Below are 25,252 nucleotides of genomic sequence, written 5' to 3'. Positions count from 1 at the left end.
TCCATCTCTCTAGGCGTCCTAAGCCGTCTGTGAACTTTGAACCTCCATTCAATGCCTTGTTGAGCTCCAGTGCTTTCTTTTGTGGGATGGTTCAAATTTCCACTACTACGTAAACCAAAGGAAGAGTGCCTTATTTGCACTTTGAGCTAGCATCCACATCTTCCTCATCAAAAGTAAATCCTTCAAGACAAGTTTATTAGATTATTCCTTTAGTTTGGCGGTCACACTTCCAATGTGATATGGCAATCTCCTGCTGATGACTGCAGTGTTCAGTGCCATTCACAACTCCTCAAATAATGAAGCAGTCCATGCCCACATGCAACAAGACCTGGACGACATTCAGGCTTGGGCTGATAAGTGGCAGGTAACATTCGTGCCACACAATGACTATCTCCAGCAAGCGAGAGTCTAACCACCGCCCCTTGACATTCAACGGCATTACCATCGGCGAATCCCCCACCATCAACATTCTGGGGTCACCATTGACCAGAAAGTTAACTGGACCAGACACATAAAGACTGTGACAACAAGAGCAGGTCAGAGGCTGGGTATCCTGCGGCGAGTGTCTCACCTCCTGACTCCCCAAAGCCTTTCCACCATCTACAAGGCACAAGTCAGGAGTGTGATGGAATACTCTCCACTTGCCTGGATGAGTGCAGCTCTAACAACACTCAAGAAGGTCAACACCATCCAGGACAAAGCAGCCCGCTTGATTGGCACCCCATCCACCACCTTAAACATTCACTCCCTCCACCACTGGCATACCGTGGCTGCAATGTGTACCATCTACAAGATGCACTGCTACAAATAACCAAGCCTTCTTCAGTAACACCTCCCAAACCCGCGACCTCTACCACCTAGAAGGACAAGGGCAGCAGGCGCATGGGAACACCACCACCTCCAAGTTCCCCTCCAAGTTACACACCATCCTGACTTGGAAGTATATCGCCGTTCCTTCATCGTCGCTGGGTCAACATCCTGGAACTCACTCCATAACAGCAACAAGGCAACTGCAGCCAAGCAACATGCCTGAAGGTGCCGAGTAAGATATCGGCCCCGATTTTCGGCTTGTGTGGGAAATGGTCGGGTTTCCCCAAATGTGGGGTTTCTGACACACACAAAAAAGTGTCAGTCAGCTCTACGCAATTTTCCCTCAAGTGGCCAATTAATTCCCAGCATGTGGGAAGCCTTGCTAATTGTCCAATTCGAGTCAGAAATCCCCACAGTATGAGATCATCATTCGTGGTGCTTTCAAGGTCCATAGCAAGCACTGCATCCTCTGAAGGCTTCCAAACGAACCATACAGGATGGCAGAGGAGCCTGCAGCAGCTGTGGCCAGTGCCAGACCCCGAGCTGCCTCCAAATTCAACGAGGCTTCACTGCAGGCATTATTGGATGGGGTTAGGGCCCACAGGGAGGTCCTCTTCCCTAAGCCTTGAAGAAGTAGCCCCAAACCTGCAACAACAAGGTCCTTCAACATACAAGTGCTGTCCCTTTAAATCGCAGCTTCTCCGATTGACCTGCAGCTGCAAGCAAGCAAGCCAGCAAGCTTCACGCCAGGTCTCATCAGCGGGGTTCCCCGCAGGCGTGTTTCAGGTGGGGAAAGCCCCAAATTCGCAACGGCCCCAGAAAATCTACTTCAACAAGGTAATTATTGGTCATTAATGTTCCAACGACCAGTCCCGCCAGCGGCGGCCGGGACTGAAGCGGGTCGCGGAGAAACGGCGGTCCGAAATTCGGATGGGGCGGGGAATCAGGCGGGGGGGGAGGGGTCGCAACCCGCTTTTTCGGCGATTTTCGGCCCCCGGCCGCCTGGAAAGCCGCCCAACAGCTGGCAGAAAATCGACCCCATCGTCTTTGCCTCTTAAAACAAAACTTTTTTGCCACAATCTGCAAAGAACTCAGCTTAGCAAAGAGCACGGTTACAACCGTGCTAACGGGAAAAATCAAGTCTGCTATTGTCGGAGATGAAACGCAGATCCAGAGAAAACAAATCCATACTACGACTCATAAAGATCTTGATGTAGCAGTCTATCTATCGCTGATTTAAAACAGCCAGAGAATGTAACCTGTTGTTCGATGTGTTACGCGCAAAGGCTAAAAAATGTGCCTGTTATTCATGGCATCGAAAACTTCAAATGTTCAAATGGATGTCTGGATTTCTTTAAGCAGCAGCATGATTTAAAATTTAAGACAATTGCCAGCAAAAAGGGTGGAGCTGACATGGAGGTGACGACCACATGGCTGACGGATGTTTTTTCATCACTATACAGAACTATAGTCCAAGAGACATTTATAACATCAATGAAACTGGGCTTTGTTATCAGCTCTTTCCCAATAAAACTCTGGCCAATGCTGATGATGCCTGTGCTCACACTCAACAAATCAAACATGGAGTTACTCTTCTACTAGGAGGAAACAGGGATGGAACTGATCATCTGCCCCTTTTTTCATTAGTAAAGCAGCGAATCCCAGGTGCTTTACATAGGATTACATAGTATATACGGCACAGAAACAGGCCATTCGGCCCAACCAGTCCGTGCCGGCGTTTACACTCCACACAAACCTCTTCCCGTCTTTCCTTATCTAACTCGATCAGCATAACCCTCTATTCCCTTTTCCCTCATAAGCTTGTCCAGCCTCCCCTTAAATGCATCTATACTATTCACTTCAACCACTCCCTGTGGTAGCGAGTTCCACATTCTCACCACTCTTTGGGTAAAGAAGTTTCTTCTGAATTCCCTATTGGATTTCTTGGTGACTCTCTTATATTGATGGCCTCTAGTTACACTCTACCCCACAAGTGGAAACATTCTCTCTGTATCCACTCTATCAAAAATGTTCATGATTTTGAAGACCTCTATTAGGTCACCCCTCAGCCTTCTTTTTCAAGAGAAAAGAGACCCAGCCTGTTCATCCTTTCCTGATATGTATACCCTCGCATTTCTGGTATCCTCCTTGTAAGTCTGCTCTGCACCCTCTCCAGTGCCTCTATATCCTTTTTATAATATGGTGACCAGAACTGTACACAGTACTCCAAGTGTGGTCTAACCAAGGTTCAATACAGGTTTAGCATAACTTCCCTACTTTTCAATTCTATACCTTTAGAAATAAACCCGTTTGCTTTTTTATGGCCTTGCTAAACTGTGGTGCAACTTTTAGTGATTTGTGTATTTGTACTCCGAGATCCCTTTCTTCCTCTACCCCACCTAGACTCGCACCCTCCAAGTGATAAGTGACCTCCCTATTCTTCCTACCAAAATGTAATACCACACATTTACTGTGTTGAGCTTCATTTGCCAATTATATGCCCATTTTGCAAGTTTATTAATGTCCTCCTGTAACTTGTTGCAGTCCTCCTCAGTATTGACTATTCCGCCCAATTTGGTATCATCCGCAAATTTAGAAATTGTGTTTTTGATTCCAAAGTCTAAATCGTTAATATAAATTGTGAACAACAGTGGTCCCAGCACTGATCCTTGTGGAACACCACTGCCCACCTTCTGCCACTGTGAATAGCTACTCTTTACTCTGCTTTCTGTCCTGAAGCCAGCCACTGCTACTTGTCCCCTGACTCCGCATTCTCTGACCTTGTTCATCAGTCTATTATGGGGTACCTTATCGAAGGCCTTTTGAAAATCCAGATAAATTACATCTACTGCATTACCATTGTCTACTCTCTCTGTTACCTCTTCAAAAAATTCAATAAGGTTGGTCAAGCATGACATTCCCTTTTGAAATCCATGTTGACTATTCATTATTATATTTTTGGTTTCTAGATGTTCTTCTATTTTCTCCTTTAGTAGGGTTTCCATTATTTTTCCTACCACCGAGGTTAAGCTGACTGGTCTATAATTCCTTGGACATGTTCTATACCCCTTCTTAAATATCGGTATTACGTTAGCTATCCGCCAGTCCACTGGCACTATACCTTTTTCTAACAAATTATTAAATATGCGTAGTAATGTCTCTGCTATCTCTTCTAGATTCTTTTAAAATGCGTGGATGCAATCCATCTGGACCAGGGGTTTTATCCTCTATGAGTTTGATTAGTTTATTTAATATATCCCCTGTAATTTTAAATGCACTTATCTCATTACTAATCTCATCATCCAATAGCATGTCCACCCGTTCTATCTCCCTGGTAAATACTGAAGCAAAATCATTATTTAATATTTCTGCCATCTCTCTATCGTTACCTGTGGTATTATCCTGACTGTCCCTTAATGGCCCTATTCCCAACCCAACCTTCCTTTTTTTATTGATGTGCCTATAAAATACTTCACTATTTTGTTTTATGTTCCTTGATAATTTAATGCCATCCCTAATTGTTTTTTGACTTTTCTCCTAATCTTTTCATATTCTCTCTTATCATGCACTCCCCTGCTGTTTGTGTACTTAATGTATGCCTCTTTCCTTGCCCTCAATTGTTCTCTTATGGCTTTATTCATCCATGGAGTCTCATTATTGTTTAGTTTGTTCTTTCCTTTTAGCGGAATATATTTTTCCTGCACACTGTTGAACACCGTTTTAAATAGAAACATAGAAACATAGAAGATAGGAGCAGGAGTAGGCCATTCGGCCCTTCGAGCCTGCTCCGCCATTCAATGAGATCATGGCTGATCATCCAAATTCAGTCCCTGCCTTCTCCCCATATCCCTTGATCCCTTTAGCCTCAAGAAATATATCCAACTCTTTCTTGAATATATTTAATAAACTGGCCTCCACTGCCCTCTGTGGCAGAGAATTCCACAGGTTCACCACTCTCTGGGTGAAGAAATTCCTCCTAATTTCAGTCCTAAATGGCTTACCCCTTATCCTTAGACTATGACCCCTGGTTCTGGACTCCCCGGCCATCAGAAACATCCTTTCTGCATCTAGTCTGTCCAGACCTGACAGAATTTTATAGGTTTCGATGAGATCCCCTCTCAATCTTCTAAACTCCAGTGAGTATAAGCCCAATCGACACAATCTCTCCTCGCAATGTTTCCCATTGCTGTTCTACATCGTTGTTTGCCAATATTGTTGCCCATTTCCCACCCCCACCCCCCCAAGTTCTATTCTCAGCCCCTCAAAATCAGCTTTTCTCCAATCTATTAACCTGGTTTTCATCATACTTATGTCCTTCTCAATTATCATCTTAAAGCATATTATATTATAGTCACTATTGCCTGTATGTTCCCTTACCTTTGCTTTTCTTATCTGCTCTGGTTCATTCCCCATTACTAGATCCAATATCGAATCCTCACTTGTTGGGTTTTTTACATATTGGGTTGGAAAGGAGTCCTGTACACATTATAGGAACTCCATTCCCTTATCCCCTTTACCTACCTCTTCTGTCCAATTAATATCGGGGTAGTTGAAATCCTCCATGATTATTATTCTATGTTTTTTACTCATTTCCCTAATTTGTCTACATATTTCTTCCTCCACCTCCCTTCCACTATTAGGTCGTCTGTAGACTATGCCTATTAGTGTGATTGATCCTTTATTATTTTCTTATCGCTATCCATATGGATTCTATTTTTGTCTTGCTGATATCTGCTTCACTTTTTTCTACTGCCATTATCCCTAATAAGTACAGCTACTCCACCTCCCCTTTTTCCCTCCCTATCTTAAATGCTTCAATGTTTAATTCCAAATCCTGATTTTTCTGTAGCCATGTCTCAGTAATCCCTACTATGTCTGGTTCCTCGCAACGTATGATTGCCTCCAGCTCCCCTGTTTTATTATGGACACCGTGTGCATTGCTGTACAGACAGTTTAACTTACTAAAAATGTAAAGATGCTGCTGATAATGTACAGGAATAACAAAAAAGCCTGGATGACCGGAGACATCTGTACTGAATGGGTCAGATCGCTGGACAAAAAAATGCAACATAAAGTGCTACTTTTCATCAACAATGTCCCTACACATCCAAAAGTCAACATCTTGAAGCAGTTACCGTGCACTTTCTCTCCCCTCCCCCCCCCCCACCCTCTCAATGTATCAAGTGTTCTACAGCCCATGAACCAGGGTATTATTCCGTACTTCAAATTTTGGTAAAGAAAGTTCCTACTGAGGCAGATGATAGAGTGCATGGATAGAGATAAAAATATCCAGCAAGCCATATTCTTCACACGCAAAGCATGGGAACAGGTGTTGAAACGTGTTTTGTCAACTGCTTTAAACATGCTGAATGATCTGCAGAAAATGGTGGTCAAAAGAAGGAGATTACTATCTGTTAGAGAGGATTGCGATACACTGGGAATTTCAGGAACAAAATTACAGGAAATTAAATTTAGAGAATACCAAGCCCCCACACAAGCAACTGTGAGCAATGTGGACATTATGAATCAGTGACATGGAGTCAGAGAGGATGTAAAAACTTCTGGTGACAAGGGTGTGAAGTTTCACACAGTCATTACCTGCAACTGAGGAACTTTTTGGACTGGTTAAGAAGACAGAAACAGTGTTCATTGAGAAAAGCACAAATAATATTAAGCAATCTATGCTGTAAATTTTATTCTGTTAAAAAATATAATGTTCAATTCAACCTGGCCGTTACTTCATTTATCTAATGCAGTAAATCGCCAAACTCTACCATAGTGAACAGCCAGATCATTTCAGCCGGTCCTGACATGGTTTGTTATAGTGAAGATTGACTGTATTTCTATGTGTGGATGTCAGGTGAAGATAGGAGCAGGCTCGGCTGTAATGCTCCAATCTCAAATTGGCTGCTAAGGATCATCATCAAGGCTCATACATAACAAGAAATTTGTCACTTGGATGAGGCACCGGAGGACAAGTTTTGACTGCGGAACCATACCCAAGGAAGAAAAAATGTACTTCAGGAGTTACAGAACACGTTTTCCATTGAAGTACAGCAACAAGTTACAGAAGAGTTTGATCCTGCATATAAAAATAGACACCAAGTAAAAAGATTAAAACATAAATCACAAAATACAATGAAAACACAAAAAATGCCATTGCTTACCTGCTCATAAAGGAGTTTGCTTTGGTCTCTTTCTGCAGTTAAAACTTTGACATTTGCCTGAACTTCTGCCATGTGCCATTCATATTTACTTAACATGGCTTGAAGATCATCACGCTCTTTGATAACGCATATGAGCTCAGATTCATAGCTTCCTCCCTAATTTTAAAAAATTGACATGAAAGTTGAACCAATCTTAAGTAAGCCAGGTAAATGAACAACACTTCCTGCATGAGTGTTACTACATTACATTTTGGAGCTCTTTCAGAAATCAATCCAATTGGTATATAAATACACAAAGGTTGATAATAGTTATAGATACCCTTTAAGGTCCTTCAAAGGCTTTTGGAATTAGTGTCACCTTATTGTTATACTTATTTAATTGCCCCCATCCATTTAAATTTCACTTACATACAATTATTCACTCCCACCACATCTGCACACTTTGTACCAGTCCTAATCTGTATGCTAATGAGCTGATCTCAGGAAATTGACGGCAAACAGCACACTTCCATTTGAGTCAATCTAAGAAGTGCCAATAACCATTCTGGTATAAACAAATCACACACATTAATGGAACAGAAAAGGATGATGGAAATCATGACAAGTGTGAGATACTACAGGAAGCGTAAATGCAAAACCTTTAATACATTACTAGCAGGTCTCCCAGGCATTGTTTACAGTGATGCAGAAGTTATATAAGAACAGTCCTGTTATGCCAAGTAGTATTATCAGGGATACTGATCGATCAGCTTTGCGGGCATCCTTGGAATCTGGGATCAGGTCTCAAGGTCTAGCAGTAATTTGGGGAGGGGTAGAACCCCAGGGTCTGGGAGCACCGAGAAACTGTTCCTAAGTTCCAGGAACACTGCAGATTGGGTTTGGGGAACACTGGGACAGCTCCCAGGACGTGGAATCACTAGGTGATCAATCCTGCATTCTGAGAGCATTGGGAAGCAACGTCCCAGGATCGGGGAACAATTATAGGCATTTCTGGGATCAGGGAGCCCTGGGAATGCAGTCTAGGAGTCTGTGAACACTGAATAATAATAATAATAATAATAATCAACTTTATTGTCATTGTTAGTGCACAAGTGCAGTACAACGAAATGTAGGCTTGCGGCTCCCGAGAGTGTACATTTAGATTAAGACATTTAAACATTCAACATTCATTTGGCTTGTAATACATTAACATAAACATAATAAAGTGCATAAAGATGTACAGTTTGATCATGACTTTCTCTGGTTCAATATTCTATTGCTGCTCTACATTGCTTGGAAATTTTGTTCATCGAGTTTACAAAGGCACCTAGATAGTTTTCAATTTCATCTTTAACTATTTTAACACAATTCATGGAAAACGTATGTTGTCCATTTTTTCTTCCAATGTGTTGTGAAGATTGCATTTGCCTGACTGTTTCAAAAGTTTTCTTTAGTTCTGACGACATCGTATCAAAGCTCGTGCGGCTCATACATCTCATCCCAAAAGACTGCGGACTGTGTACCAAGGAAAGAGCAGACTGCTCATGCATCCAAAGAAGCTGTATAGAGAAAGCTCTTCTAGACGGATTCCAGTTTGCTTATTTAAATATTGTGCTGCTTAGTATTTTGCTCATGTCTTTTTTAGTTTCGATGTAACATTTTACTGCAAATAAATCTGGAACATTAGTTTGGCTTGGATAAATTTGAAAAGTATGATGTTTCTCTATCACCCAGAAGACAGTTGACTTATATAGTTCTTAAATAGATAGATTTTTGGACTCTAGGGGAATCAAAGGATACGGAGATAGGGCGGAAAGTGGAGTAGAGGTCGAAGATCTGCCATGATCGTATTGAATGGCGGAGCAGGCTCGAGGGTCCGTATGGTTTACTCCTGCTCCTATTTCTTATGACTTCAGTAAGTAGTTCACATGATTATGGGGTTAATTATTAGATCTGGACAACATTAGCACAACTACAGCAGTGAATAAAGATGCATGTTACAGTTGATAAGAGACTTGGAGTAGATTTTGGTCTGGGCCCGCTTTCAGACTTTGCGTCCATGTTACACCAATTTCTACCCCTCAGTCTGCTTACTGAAACTATTGTCAAACCATTTACAAGGAAAAGGTATTGGAAAGAAAGCTCAAACAGTGACAATTGCTCCCAAGATAGATAAACTGATCATAGTCGATGGTGTTATTTCCGATTTGCAAACAAGCAGCTATTGGAGTCCACCAATGGGAACACATAGGGCTGGATTTTCCAAGCCCCAAGGAGGCGGGCATGGAGGCGGGACAGCCCGTAAAATCGGAGAAAATGGGGGCGGATGGCAAACCCGCCCCCATCCCGCCTCCGTGCCCACTTGCCAGGAGGCGGGAAGATGTGCAGCTTCGGGTCCCGTCTCCTGAAGGCGGGAAAGATTTTTAATCCTTTTAACTGCCTGTTAACAGGTAGTTAACAGGCAGAAAAAAGGATTAGTGCCATTTTACCTTCACAGGTGAAGGCTTCCTGACCTCAAAGAACCCCACCGGGTTGGAGGAGACGTGGAGTAGGTCTGCGGTGGTCGGAGGCACCTGGAAGTAAGGTGTAGAGGTGAGTGATGGGTGCAAGTGTGGAGTGGCAAGTATGCAAGGTGAGTGATTAGTTTAAAAAAGTGTTCACTTACCTTTTTTCCCTTCTACAGCCTTTAGCCACGCTGGATCAGGAGAGCGGACATCCACCATGTCAATTTCAGGACCCTCCGATCCATCAGACATCTGAAATTTACTTATTTTCAATGTTTGTTGAGTCTTCACCACAAAGACTCGTCAAGCTAAAGAGAATGTCAGTGTTTGACAGCTTCAGAGCTGTCAAACGCCGTCATTTCTTCTTCAAGAAGTCTTGACAGCACGTCTGATGCTGACATGATCTGTCAGTGACTTCTTCCCTAATTGGCTTGCTGAGCCCGCAGGGGAGGTCAATCAGGGGAAAAGCCCTCTGGTTGGTCAGGCGAGGATGGAGGCGAGACATTGACACGACAAGCAGCAGTCCCGCCTCCAACTCGCCTCCATTCACAAAATACAGCCCATACTTTTCATCTTAATCCAATTGATTCTTATTCCAAACTTGGCAGTTTCTTTGTACTGACAGCTTGGAGTCTCTGAATAATGCTATTCATTTTCAGTAAAAAAAAAAATCCCTTATCACCAGCACCATATAGTTCAGTGATAAAGGCATCACTAATGTGATTCCACGACTGTCCAAAGAAGATTTCTAGGACCATAATGCATCCTTGAGAAAACTTAACTTAATATAAGTAACAGTGGTCACTTGTTTTTCAACAAGAGTACTGTTTGTGGTGCATCACTGCACTACAATTGATGCATTCGCAGATCCTTTGCTGGCATACCCATGTCGGTCAGCAACAACCACAAAGTTCCACGGTTGATTGAAAAGCCTTTGAGATTGAGAAAAGCTGCAATCTATTGAAATCATGTTGTTATATGATGGTCTTCAGGTGCTTTTTCTCGTTCCCAGCACAATGGACTACATTCACAGGCAAGCACACGCTTCCTATGAACTGAGACATGACCTTATGCACAAGATAATCTGAGAAATAGTGTGCTTTGGGTGAATAATAAATCTGTTTACAGTAATTCTGATCCTTTTTAATTGGCTGATAAATAATACAGACCATATCTCTCAGGCTATAACTATGAATCTGTATTTCAGAAGGGCATTTAAGACTGTCTTAAATAATAGACATTTAAAGCATGTATGCCCATGGGATAGAAGGCGAAGTATTCAAAGGAACTGTAGAAAACAAAGGAGAGTGGTGTGTGTGGGGGGGTGTCAGAGTGGAAACCAAATACCAGTGGAGTGCAACAGAATCGATGTTGGGCTTGTTGTTGTTTAGAATTTTTAATATAAATTATTGAGGTTGGAACATTGTCCAAGGTGTCAAAAGTCTTTGGATGAAGCCAAATTAGGTGCAGTGGTCAATGATGCTAACTGATGTACAACAATTCAATGGGATCTGAACAGGCTATGCCAATGGGCAGAGAGGTAGCTGCTGGAGGTCAACACAGATAAGCTTTATGTCATGAGATTAAGTAAAAGCACAAGTTTGGATTACATATTAAATTGCACTGGTCTTGAAATACCAGAGCAAGAGAGAGATCTGGGAGCTTTGGTGGATAAGTCATTAAAACTATTGGTTCAATGGTCATAGGAGGTGAAGAAAGCAAATAAAATGTTGGGATATACAGTATAGCTATGGTTCCAGAATCACATTAAGGAAGCTGCTGTGTGGCTTGTAAGGTAGGCTTGATGAACCAATCATTTTTACCGAACCACAACATTACTATGTTACCATATTATCACTATCTACTTAACTCTTTTCCTCCCTCAGCCTCTGCACCAAGCGATTCCTTGTCCTCGGTGATTTCAACCTCTCAATTCACCATATCCTCGCTCCTCTGAGATCACTACCCTCCAGTCCTTGCTTAACTTCACCCTCCGTATAAATTCTCCTACCCATATTCAGGGCCACCTTCTCAACCTTGCCATCTCAGGTTGCCTCTCTCTCCCCATCGTCTCAATCATAGACAAGGTAATTTCTGATCCCTTCTTGTATCCCTCACCACTCACATCCCCCCCTTCCCCCTTCTGCATCAGCCCCCAGAAAAAATTCTCTTACAAGTCATTTACAACAGCACTTTCAAACTCCCAACTGTCTAGCGTTTCGCCCTCCGTTCGCCATGATACTTCTGCAGCTATCTATTTTCTCAATCACACCCTCACCTCTGCCTTTGATGCCCTTGTCCCAAGCAAAACCCCTACTCTCTCCTACCCTGGTTATCCCTCCTAGAATAGCCCCCATCTTCACTCCGTAAGTTCAGGGGGTGCCGACTTAATTGTATATGGCTGATAACTGGTTTAGGCATTCATTGCCAGATCTGGCTGGACCAAATCAAGCACTATCGAGCCCTGCTCTCCTTTGCCAAAACTGTTCACTACTCCAGGACCATCCTGGAATGCTAAATAACTCTGGCTTCTTTTCTCCACTACCAGCATCTGCTTAAACTCCCCTCCCTGGCCCCTTCCACCCTCACCTCCAACTACAAGTGCGAGAAGCTCATGGACTTCTTTGTCATTAAGATTGAGATCATCTGTTCAGCTGCCTCTGCAGCATCCCTCCCTTCCCCTTGCATCTTTCTCTACTTTCTCTCCTATTTCCCTTCATGCGTTCTCCGAGCTCACCTTGTCCACGAGACCCACCTCCTGCACTCTTGACTCTATTCCCATGGAACTGCTGACCACCCAACTTCCGTTCCTGACCCCCATGCTAGCTGATATTGTTAACGGTTCCCTCTCCTCAGGTGCTGTTCCCTCCCTTTCAAATTTGCCGTTATTACAACTCTGTCCTTGAACTCTACCATCCCATCTCCAGCTTCCCTACCCTTTCCAAAGTCCTTGAACTTGTTGTCGCATCCCAAATACGGACCCCTCTTTCCCACAACTCCATGTCTGAACTTCTCTAATCAGGTTTCTACACCTGCCACACCACTGAAACAGCCTTAAACAATGTGCTTCCCAACTTCTCTGCAGCCTTTAACACAGTTGACCACATCATGTTGCCCCAATGTCTCTCCTCCATTATCCAGCTAAGTGGACTGTCCTCGCATGATTCCACTCGTACCTATCCAGTCGTAGTCAGAGAAGCAATAGTTTCTATTCTTGTCCTCGCAACGTTACCTCTGGAGTCCCTCAAGGATCTATCCTTGGCCCCCTCCTATATCTCATTTACGTGCTGCCCCTCGGCGACATCATCTGAAGACATGATGTCAGGTTCCACATGGACGTTGACGACACCCAGCTGTACCTCACCCATCATCTCTCTCGACCCTTCCACTGTCTGTGTGTTGTCAGGTTGCTTGTCCAACATCCAGTCTTGGATGAGCCACAATCTCCTCCAATTAAACATTGTGAAAACCGAAGCTACTGTCTTTAGCCCCCGCCACAAACTCCGTTCCCTCGCCACCAATTCCATCCCCCTGTCTGGTCACCGTCGCAAGTTGAATCAGACTGTTCACAACAATGGCATCCTATTTGACCCTGAGCTGAGCTTTTGGCCCAACATCCTGTGCATCACAAAGACCGCCTACTTCCATCACCATAGCATCGCCCGTCTCAGCCTGTTTCAGGTTACATTTTTGTTACCTTCAGACTCAACTATTCCAATGCCCGCCTGGCCAGCTTCCCACCTTCCATCCTCCATAAACTTGAGCTCATTCAAAACTCTGCTGCCCATTTTCTAACCAGCACCAAGTCCTGCTGAAGCATTACCTCTGTGCTCGCTGACCTACATTGGCTCCCAGTCTACCAACGTTTCAATTTTAAAATTCTCACCCTCGTATTCAAATCCCTCTATTGCCACACCACTCCCTATCTCTGTAATCTCTTCCAGCTCTATTACCCTCCAAGAACTCTGTATTTCTCCAACTCTGGACCCTTGTACGTCCCCCACTCCCTTTACCCTGCCTATGGCAGCCATGCCTTCAGCTGTCTAGACTCTAAGCTCTGGAATTCCCTCCCTAAACCTTTCCATCTCTCCACCTCGCTCTCTTCCTTTAAGACCCTCCTTAAATCTGCTTGACCAAGCTTTTAGTCACCTCTCCTATTCTTGCCTGATTACACTCCTGTGAAATACCTTGGGATGTTTCCTACGTTAAAGTTGCTTTAAAATGTAAGTTGTTATTAAAAATCTTACGTCTGCATACACTTCCTGTCTGTGCCACTCAACTTCCTGTTGTCAAATTTTTGTCACACTTTTTGTGTCATCTTTTTTCCATTATAAATTCCTCTGTCCACATTTATAATGGAAAATGCCTAAGTAAACTCGTCACTCTCCGCAACCTGGCCACGAATTTAATGCAATCTGGCGACTGGGTATGCACAATTCTCTCAAAATACTTTTTGCTTGCAGCGTACCTAATTTCCCAGGATGTATCAATACCGTTCAATCAGCTTAACTGAGGAATATTTTTTATTTTATTTCTAGCAATTTCTGCTCAAATGTTTTTCAAAATTATTTGAAGAATAGCTAGAGGATAAATTTCAAAAGCCTTACTGAGGTAAAATTCATTGTAAGTGTTTTTATTTTTAAGAAAGGGAGGCTGCATGTGTGTGATAGAAAAAATGCCAGGGTCTGATTACACACCTGTTGTAGCCTTGGTGTTCTGTAAACCTTAGAAAGTGAAAGAAATGAGAGAGATGAGGGGAATAAAGTATCTGTCTTCACGTAACTTTACACTCCCTAAACCTCTCCGACTCTCTCTTTTCCTTTAAGACACTCCTTAAAAACAACCTCTTTGACCAAGCTGTCCTAATGTCACCTTCTTTGGCTCGGTGTTCATTTTTGTCTGATTACACTCCTGTGAAAAGCCTTGGGATGTTTTATTATGTTAAAGGTGCTATATAAATGCAAGTTGTTGTTATTCAATTTTAAAAACATGCTTGAAATTTGAAGTCAGCTAATTAGCGCAACTGTTTTGTTGAAAGTTATAGATCAATGCTAATGGCATAACACCTGTAAAACACCGATTCTAATTTCTAACACCAATGAGGCAAATGGAGAGACAGACAGACACAGAGAAAGCCAGACAGGTAGTTTCTTACATCATTCTAATTTGATTTCTTTTTTTAAAAACACAAAAGTTGAAATTCGAAAGAAAACAAAACATCTTTGAGGCATACAGATAGGGTCAGGGGGACAATTGAAACTGAGGGTGAGGGGGCCTCTAGCCTCTCGCCACCTGTTCTTAGGGACAGTGGGAGTGCAGGGAGTGGATGGAGGGTTAAGGGCGAAGTGAGTTAGAATGGAGCAAGGAGGGGAGGAGGATACGGGTTGAATGGGTAGTTCAAAGGAGATGAGGCAACGGGAATGGGTATTGGGAAGGGATAGGAGATGCTATGCGAGCGAAGGGGTGGGAAGAAGCACGAGTGATTGGGGCAGGCAAAAGGAAGGAAGCAACTAAGGATCACATTTTCCCGCAACCCACACCACAAATGCAGTCCAAACGTTGGTGGTTCCTTTCCCTGTCACACCACACTATGCCACCTCCCACCCAAGGGAAAAAAAAAGAGAAGCAAAATGAAGAGTTAAGGAGAGAGATTCAGAAGAGAAAAAAGAAATATAGAATTGGGGGGGGGTGGGTGAGAGTGTGTGAGATAGAGAGTGAGAGAGACCATATTCTCTGACTTACCACATCACGGGAGATCGACTAGTAATATAATAAAAATTATACATCACTTACTTCCTGCCAACTTTCATATTATAAATTCCTATGTTCTAAATTGTCCATGTAAATGTAATTGCACTCTCCCACGATCACAATTCCCTGTTAGGCCCCTAGATTTTCTCAGTTCTAGAGGAAAGAGCCCCAGCCTGTTCAGTCTTATCCTGCAGGGTTCCACCCTGGGAGATCCCACCTCTTCATGCCTCAGTAACTAGCAGAGAGCTGATAGCAGCAAGGAAATGATAGTGACATACAGCCCTGGGATTTGAACTCACAACCTTGGTTGAGATAATATATACCTTTAAAGAAATATCTTCATACAATTACTGTGTTTCAAATAAAGTACCTTTACAGGAGATGCGCGCAGTGGACTACGTCCTCTGGATGAATTGCCTTGGCCTGAAGGTTTGCTTCTCAACATCTTTAACAAGTATTCTACCTCAGCTTTATAGAAATCTCTTTCCTGTGCTATATTCTTCACAAATGTATCTAAAAGAAAAGGAGACTTATTTTGCTCATATGAACGCAGCTGAGATTCCGTGCTCTCAGATTCTAGAGCAAATTCAAAATCTGAAATGAAACAAGCAGAAAATCAACTAATTCGTACTGCAACAAATTCATTATTCTCTATTTTGTAAATATAACATTTTTTTAAGAACTCGGTGAGGTGGGGATTCTGGCTTTTCCACTTTAGACAACCACATTTGGCACTAAACATTCCTAGGTCAGCAGCAGATACTCTGCCAGACAGCATGCCTTAGCTTTAAACTCAGTCAAGCATCCCATATTAAATCAGTGTGATTTTTTTTCAATTTCCCATACCAGATCATTATTTTGCTTTTCTCTCTCAATCTCGTTCTACAGTATTGCCAATTTGCTGGCCAATCTTTGGGTAGCTTTGTGCTTTGGGAACTGGATTGAGATTGACCAAGATCATTTTACACAAGACCTTTTAAGCTGTCAATGAGGGAAGATTTTCATTCCATCCATCTGGCTTGGACTCAAATCTAGATCCGAGAGGTCAAAGGGCAGTGTGATAACTATAACCCTCCCAATTCCCCCATTATTCTCTCATTTGGAAATAGCAATTTTACCTCTTCTTCTGCAGTGTGGGATCCAGTTCCTTCCAGCACAACCACAAAAACGATGAATAAAAATAATATTTAATTATTGGACTGATTAATTTACTCCCTTTAAAGAGAGAAAAACTGAAAATACCTATACTGAAAATCGGAAATAAAACAGAAAATGCTGAAAACACACAACAAGTCAGTTAGCATCTCCGAAAGGTCTTCACCCAAAATGTTAACTGTCATTTTACTGATGTTGAAGGGTTTACAGAGTACAGCATTTTTTAATTTTTCAAATTAATCCCCTTTACAAGTTATTTTAATATTATTTGCCCATACAAATTCTCATTTTTGCAAATAGGACAGAACTTGAAAGGAGTCAGAGAAGGTGTGCGGGTTAGGTTGATTGGCCATGATAAAAATTGACCCTTAGTGTTAGGGGGGATTAAATACGGGGTTACGGGGATAGGGCTTGGGTGGGATGGCTGTCGGTGTAGGGACCGGGTGCTAGGGTTTGGATGATCAGCCATGATCTCGTTGAATGGCGGAGCAGGCTCGAAGGGCCGAATGGCCTACTCCTGCTCCTATCTTCTATGTTTCTAATCTGACAGCAATGGGACTGCTCAAATTACTACTCCCAAGGAAAATACAACAATACTCTTTTATTACCACTAATTTTCTGGCTTTCACAAATTAGTGCACCATATCATATAATTATAGTGCATCAATAATGTACAAACTTTCGATTTTAAATTAAACGATAAAAAAAAACTGAAAGATGTGACACAGGCTAATAAAGCCCGAAAATCCGTCAGAAATCTGAGATGTCACCGCTGCTTTCAGAATATTGCAGCCAGCGGATACCCTGGTGAAGATTACAAACTTATTAAGTTTAGAATTATTAGCAGAAGCTATAATGTATGAAATAATTAAAAACTTTCCTCTTCCACAGACCCATTATTTGACCAACAGTACATTTTGTATGACTTAGGAATTTCTATTACTTGTAGTTTTCTTCTCCCTTCCTCTCCTGAAAGCACTGGCTTGTTGGCATGGTTTCAAGGGCACCAGCAGCCCTTGCCCGTTGGTTCATTCTCCCCTATGTGCCTGGACAGCAAGTGTGGCAGGCTATTTTGACTATGAAGACTCAAAAGTCAAGCCTGATTATGCTGTCACCTGATGACCACCTGCATATCTTTTCCAGCAAGAGTCAGGATTGCCAACCTTGGCTAACTTTGATCTTTCTCCAGCATTGTAGGGCCCCCGCCATCACACTGGCTGAAATTAACTAATTCAGCACAGATTAAGGATTGGACCACAGGACTTCTTGGGTCTGTATGCCTCCATACTGCACCAGGAGATGTAATTAACGATTAAGCTATCTGGGAAGCTCAATACCCAGAGTTTCAATGTGATTTAACACTTCAAAAAACCTAAATTATTTTGCTGCCTAGAAGTTGTGGATTTTTATACATTTAATCAGTCTTTCCAAATAATAGCCAACCTGTAGCATGGAGCTTCTCAACTTTATGTTGTTGGCACTTCTCAAATTGAACTAACACTCCATTGCTCCCTTCAGTATTCGCCTGTAATTCTGCTCGAATTTCCTCAAGTTGCTGCTTGGATTTTGCTGTATCCTGGAGAAGGGGAAGAAATAACTTTTAAAAGGAGATGATTATTATAAAATATGTGGTAAATACCAAAAAATTGCTAACATTCATGATCTGACATTTAAATTTTCTGTTGATCCGAGCCCCAGCCCAATTACAACCTACTAAAGTCAAGCCAAATTGGATGCAAACTTGCAAAGTCAGATACAATAATGTGAAAAATTGGCTCTATTCTTTTTGTCTGATATAGTTCAGATTTCTTGACAAACAGAGAGCTACCTTTCTACAAGAAACCAAGTCAAGCTTGTAGAAACCTAGTCTGATTAAAACCCTGAGCAGGCTTAGTTAGATTGAACTTTTTGGTCCAGTATAATGTTGGTTATTATTATTACAATCACACTAAATCAGCTTCAATTTTGAGTCTGCAAAATTACATAGCACCACTTACTGATCTGAGTTTTACGATGGCTTGCTCCAACACAACAATGTCCCTCTCTTGCTTTTCAATTTCAATCTATTATAAAGATATTCAATTATTATACTTCAACAATACAGTACCATCTAAAATTGGCTGTAAAATGATCACATTTGTTCCATGTATTTCAAGTAAGTGATGCCTGCATCTTAATGCAGGTTAGGTACACCAAAAAACTAAATACCATGCAATATATACAGTCATTACTCATCTTATGATGTATGTAGCCTGCATTATGATGTAAACATAATTATGTAAACTTTCATTGCCTTTTAAGGTATGCATGCCCATATAAAAATGAATGTTTCCAATGCAGAGCTCCAACTAGGTTATTTGCAGCTATTAAATATGAAATAAATGAACCTATGAACTTAGAGTCCCTTCTTGGAAATAATATGACATTGCATAAGCTATTTTAACTATACTGCATATGCAATATTGCCCATCCCACTCCACCTTCAGTTATGTCTCCTGCCATCTGATAATGAAGACAGGACAAGAGTCATGGAGAAGTCTATGGACATTCTATTTCCTCAGATGCAGAGACATAATAGTAAGAAAAGAAAGTGGGATGCACCTATATTTAGTTTTACCATATTGTATCTTATTTTAGGCGCTGATAGTTCTCCGTAGCAAGGATGAGAAGCTTTCCAGACAGTTTAAAATGACATGCCAAATCAAAAACCAGTTGACCAAAACAAGAGTAACCAGCAAGGTGAAGAGATACAAGCCCAGATTTTCCCCTCCGGCAGCACCGTCACTGCAAGTGTGATGACCAGAACTTACGCCCATCGCCCTGATCCAGACAGATTTTCCAGGATTAACAATTTAAATATTCTAGATGAGCTCCCAGCAATATTCCCATCTCTGATTGGGAATTCGCCATTGGAGCGGCAAATGGCATGGGCCGGCAGGATTTAAATGCCTGCAGCAGTTTTAAAGAGCTAAGGATCAGCAAAAGAAATAGTTTTATACTGACAAACAGCATGAACAGTTCGGAAATGTCTGTAAGGTCAGGTGCAGAGAACAGAGATCCCAAATTTTCTGAAGCTTACGTAGAAGTGCTGCTGAACTAAATTCGGGTGAGAAGAGAAGGACTTTTTGGAGCATAAGGGAGGTGTGGCTGGCCAAGGGAACTGCACAGGCACTATTCAAAGAAGTTGGTCCTGGCAGAAGATGCTAGCTCCACAAACCCCCTCCACACCTATTCTGAGCTAAAGAAGTTTAATTGATTATAGGAGGTCAGGCAAAGGAAGAAGTGTACTACACATTTTTACCACCTTCCCTTTTCTGTGTTCAACTCACCATTAATGTCCAGGAAGTTCCCTTCACACCCCAATCTTGAGCTACAAGTGCAACTTTGTTCACAGCCTGACATACAACGCTCCACTAAAAGCCTCATGTGATATGCAATTACTGAATGCACTTGTCATCACCCCCATTATGGTGTGAATGTGGTCACCTGGTTTAACTGCATCTCAGCAAACTACATCTCTCTGCAGAGAGCATTCTTTTTAAATTCTTCTTCAAGACCAGAACACAAAAAAGTGATTGGCCACAGATGGTGCCCCTCCTCCCCCGGTCTCTCAACCCCGACCAGGGAAAGCCTTGGAACTCCAAGGAGACAGACAAGAGAGTTGGAGATGGGGACGTTGGGGCAGGTTCAGGTTACACATTCGTCATGACACTCGGTTTATCTTCATTCTTATGCTGGAGGGTCATGCATAACGTGTCAGCAAACTACATTATGAATCCTTCATGTTACTCTTTCTACCGAAAGTCACATGAACTCGTTCTGACCTCTCCTCCTTTAGATGTCACACATCAAGAAACAGAGGACAGCGAAGATCTACCTCTTCCCTCCGTTTCCAGTCCTGCCAGTGCTGCGTTAAACAGTGAGAGGAGAGCACATAAGGCAACACACAAAGCATAAGTAGGCAGTAGGAGCTGGGGTGAAAGTTGAGACGGTGGACGTTCTTGACAGGAGGATTTGAATAAGGCAAATTCTGCTTTTATTACACGCTATTCTGGGATTTCTACCAGTGCTTTGGGAATCAAATTCCACAGTAGTGTTGGTGTGCTGCACTTTGCCTTACAAGGAGGTCTCCTCATGGATAGCCTGGAGGAGGAAGGCACCCAAAGCCAGCAGAAGGGATCAAGCAGACAAGCAGCATGAATGGGACGTACAGGAGAATCCATTAGGTTGAAAGACACATTTGCTCTCTAGTCTTGAAAATAATGCTTGGGTCAGTTACAGGCCAGACTGAGCTCCTTGGTACCCCTCAGCCACAATGCCAAGTTAAAATCTCGTTGGGGTCTGAATAACATCACCAGACCTCGATATTTCTATATTAATTAGGCCCCCGCCTACCTATGGAGGGCATCCTAGATGCTCCCAAAAACCCAGGACTTCAAACAGCAGGGGGCGTGAACGTCGCAGGCCGTGCTCGGTCACCATTTTAACTCCTTGCCCACATCATACCTGCCGGGTGGGCAAGGTTAAAATCAGGCTTTAGTTTTGTTTGTGGGACAGTCAATTAAGAAGTTGCAGACATTCTAGCTCTGGTATTTTCTGTGATACAGAAATTTATGTTAAACAATTTGCATGACATGTTTTACATATATATCTATCCTTATATTATACATTAAATTCGGTATGTGCGCCACATGTTTAATTGAAATCTCACTCTAAGTACTTGTAGTACTGGAGCAAGAGGTCGGACTTCTGGATCAGATGAACTTGAAGAAGGCACGGCAGAAGATTGGAGAAAAACTAGAGAGAAAGGAGTTTGATCTTTGATCTAGGGTAGGAAGAGGATGGGGAGATGTGGATTAATGACCAAGGGAAAGGGGTGAAACAGCAGAGGCAGCTGAATAGATGGTCTCTATCTTGTTGAAGAATAAATCCATAAGCTCCTGGAACTTGTTGCGAGAGGGCAGGGTGAAAGGCGCAGGGGAGCGCAAGGCCCAATAGTGCTTGATGTAGTCGAGCCAGACCTGGCAATGGATGGCTACACCTACCTGAGCATGTGCAGTGTGCTTAATCTCCCAGGATGCGTTAGTACCAGTCAGTCAGCTGTACTGTTAAGTTCCAGAAATCTGATTCTGGAGGAAGTATTTCTGTTCATAAGAATTTAAGAGATTTACGATTGGCACACCTGGAAATGCATTTTCCAAGGTCCTCCTATTTAAATAATTATGTAGTGCTCCCAATGCTGGCGGCCCATGTGCTGGGAGCATGAAGACCAAGCTGGGGAGGGGATAACCAATATTAAGCAGCATAAAAGAGCTGCTGCTGTACCTTAAAGGGGCATCTGCACTTTCAAAGCATATACATTGTTCTTTGTTGCTGTTGGAAAGATGGCCGAGGAGACTACAAGCGAGGGAGGAGTTCTGCTTCCTTTACAGGCAGAGCCCTAGAAAGAGGTGACAAGACGGGGCGGCGAAGGCATCCCGTTGTCTTGCATGACATTTTCTAACTTCCAATAAAATACTCCACCAACATCCACTTGCACGCTGCATGTTTGTGTACTCACTTTGGGAGGCAGAATGGCTAACTACATAGCACTTCACCCATCTCTGACTGTAGGCAAATGAAGCCCACAACAGTGGCCACATCCCTAACCTGAAGCACCTAACGCACTTGGATGATGTGACCTTGGAAATTGTGGGCCCCTGGTCCATATAGCCCATTGCAAATGGTCATGCAAGTGGCAAACCCACATCCCCATGCTGCTTTTCTTCCCTCTATGAATCTGTCTCACACTTTTTCTTCCCACTATGAATCTGTCACACACTCAGGCATTCTATCAATAGGAAACCTAACGGGCACTACACTATCATAGCATGGCACGTGTTGGGAAAGTAAATTTGTTACAAAGGAGATGATTTTGACTTTGGGCGATGGTGTAAAACAGCTGATTGACTTCAATGGAAATGAAAATTGGGAGAGTTGAATAACGGGTGGCTGATCTGATATCCCGTTTTACACATTGCCCCCAAGGAATGCACTGCTGATATCAAAGAGTGGTTGTTCCTAGTATGTTTCCGTAGGTAAGGGTGAGGATAACCAAGTTCCAGAGCCTACAGTTATGGTGCCTTCCACCTCACAGCATTGCAGCACTCACTCCACTATAGTAGGAATATTCACTCTGGAGGCCACCATCAGCCACCAAGTTCTGGGATTGGTGCCATTCAAGACCTTTACACCAAAGAATGATGCTTTATAACTACTGCCAATACATTCAGTCCTTTGAACACGTGCAATGTACCTTATAAAGTGTGATGGCTAGTATGGAAATTCCAGTACATACATCCGTTGTGTGACCGCTTCACTGAATTGCAGTCTACGCTGGAGCAGATGACACATCCAGGGTCATCTACAGCAGATGTCCTTTAATAAAAGTCCGAATGATCCCATAACTGATGCTATAAGGACCGTTGGCTCTACTGTGCATGAGCTGGTTTCTGTGTGGATTTACCACATGGGGAATTAGCTGGACAGTCTTCTGCCATGCAGCAGATGGTAGGACATGCTGAGGAGGTGGCCAGCAGCAGGAGCATCATAGGTGTAGGCATGGAGAAGGGAGCCATCTCCCAGGGCAAGACTACATCCATGCAACCCAGCTGCCCACTCAAATAAGTTACGCAGAGCTGAAGAGCAGGCAGGCCAAGACAGCCAACCCTGTGCCAGTAGATTCAGGGCCATCTTATGACCCAGCAGAGAGAGATACAAAGCCACTCAGGAATCACTCAGAGATAGCCAGCAGCCAGCCATCTCACTTCCTTCTCCCACAAATGTAGCACCTAGAAGGAGCAGCATAATAAACACTAGGATACACTCTCCATACACTCACAAAATGGAAGCACCAGTGTAAGAGCACACAACTTACACAAATGCACTAATAAATGTTTGGAATTAGATTTGGACTTTAGAATCATAGGGCTAGAAATTCACTTTGGGCCCGCCAGCTGGCTAGCGCCCAGAAGTTAGCGCTGCGCGCGGAGCCAGTTGCGCCCGTCGGAAATTCAGTTTCTGCGCTCCAAGTCGAAACCGGCCGCTATTCCAGGGTGTGCCCGCCCCCGCTTGGGGCGCTGAAACTGAATTTCGGCGCGCTAGGTGCCGCAGCGCCACCAGCTGCGGAGCGGCAGGCTGCGGTACTGCAGGCCTTCCTCCTTCTCTTAAGGGGGAGGTGCCTGCGACGGGGAGATCGCCGCTTGATAGTGCCAGGAAATGAGCCCGGCACCACGGAGAAGTGCCGGGCTCCCGGAAAACAGCCGGCAATGCCGGGGGGGGGGGGGGGGGGGGGTGGAGGAGGCCGGGGAAGGAGGTGCGGGCAGGCGGCCGCCGAAAAAGCAGCCGGCCGCACCTCCGCCTTAACTCGCCCCACTAAGGCTGCAGGACGGCCCCGTCTTCACATCGTTGTTTGCGGCCGCTGCGGAAGAGGCGGCCGCAACTAAATATGGGGGTTGGGCCGGTAGCGGGGCGGAACCGGGGCACTGCGCACACCGATGACGTCATCGGTGTCGGCGCAGCGCTACCGGCTACCACCGCCATTACCGCAGCGCTGAATATCAGCGCAAACTCCTCAAGTGGCGCAGAAGCCCTCTTTGGGCGGTAACTGGGCGCAAAGCCCACTGAATTTCTAGGCCATAGAATCTTACAGTACAGGAGGCCATTCCGTCTTTGAAAAAGCTGTCCAATTTAGTCCCACACCCCAGCTTTTTCCCTATAACCCTGCAAATTAGTCCTCTTCAAGTACATGTCCAATTGCCTTTTAAATGCTCCTATGAAATCTGCTTCCACCACTCTTTCAGGTAGTGCGTTCCAGATCGTAACAACCCTCCGTGTGAAAAAAATTCTCCTCATTTCTCCTCCAGTTCTTTTGCCAATTATTTTAAATCTGTGACCTCTGATTACCAAACCATTTGCCAGAGGAAACATTTTCTCTCTGCTTGCTCTTCAAAACCCCTCATAATTTTGAATATCTCTATTAGGTCTCCCCTTAACCTTCTCTGCTTTAAAGGATAACAATCCCAGTTTCTCCAATCTCTCCACATAACTGAAGTCCCTCATCCCTGGTATCAGCTTGGTAAACCTCCAAGACTTTGATATCATTCCTAAAATGTGGTACCCAGAATTGTACACAATACTCCAGCTGAGGCCTAACCAGTGATTTGAAACGGTTGAGCATGAATTCCTTGTTTTTGTATTCCATGCCTCTATTAAAAAGCCAAGTATCCCGTACACTTTCTTAACCGCCATCAACAAAAATTTGTGAATATGCATCACTCTGCTCTTGCATGCACCTCAAAATAGTACCATTTAGAGTCCAACGCTGCCTTCAGTGTGCCAGTGCAGCCTTCGGTCACCTGAGGAAGAGAGTGTTTGAAGACCAGGACCTCAAACCCAGCACCAAGCTCATGGTCTACAGAGCAGTAGTGATACCCGCCCTCCTGTATACCTCAGAGACATGGACCATGTACAGCAGGCACCTCAAAGCACTGGAGAGGTACCACCAACGCTGCCTCCGCAAGATCCTGCAAATCCATTGGCAGGATAGGCGCACCAACATCAGTGTTCTCGCTCAGGCCAACATCTCCAGCATTGAATCTTTGACCACGCTCGATCAGCTCCGATGGACGGGTCACATCGTCCACATGCCCGATACACGAGACTCTGAAAACAAGTGCTCTACTCGCAGCACCGACACAGCAAGAGAGCTCCAGGTGGGCAGAGGGAACGCTTCAAGGACACCCTTAAAGCCTCCTTGAAAAAGTGTAACATCCCCACCGACACCTGGGAATCCCTGGCCCAAGACCACACAAAGTGGAGGAGAAGCAACTGCGAAGGCGCCAAACA

At 43.6% G+C, this 25,252-nt stretch overlaps 1 protein-coding gene across 5 annotated transcripts in view; it reads right to left on the bottom strand.

Annotated features, from left to right (window-relative positions):
• Positions 1–25,252, bottom strand: part of LOC147112031 (testis-specific gene 10 protein-like) — a 112,970-nt gene that overhangs the window by 59,986 nt on the left and 27,732 nt on the right. For 3 of the 5 annotated variants that reach the window (XM_085999497.1, XM_085999493.1, XM_085999494.1), the window contains 4 exons: positions 18,364–18,429; positions 17,810–17,942; positions 15,582–15,805; positions 6,978–7,133 (listed from right to left, as the gene is read on the bottom strand). In XM_085999497.1, the coding sequence (XP_085855623.1) occupies positions 6,978–7,133; positions 15,582–15,805; positions 17,810–17,942; positions 18,364–18,429 (579 nt within the window). The remainder of the gene's footprint in view (positions 1–6,977; positions 7,134–15,581; positions 15,806–17,809; positions 17,943–18,363; positions 18,430–25,252) is intronic. The other 2 variants (XM_085999496.1, XM_085999495.1) reach the window with 2 other exon arrangements.

The sequence above is a fragment of the Somniosus microcephalus genome, chromosome 10 (genome assembly GCF_052327205.1).
Source record: "Somniosus microcephalus isolate GS21.2 chromosome 10, FLI_Smic_1.0, whole genome shotgun sequence".
Lineage (NCBI taxonomy): Eukaryota > Metazoa > Chordata > Chondrichthyes > Squaliformes > Somniosidae > Somniosus > Somniosus microcephalus.
This window is presented reverse-complemented; position numbering and strand designations above follow the sequence as displayed.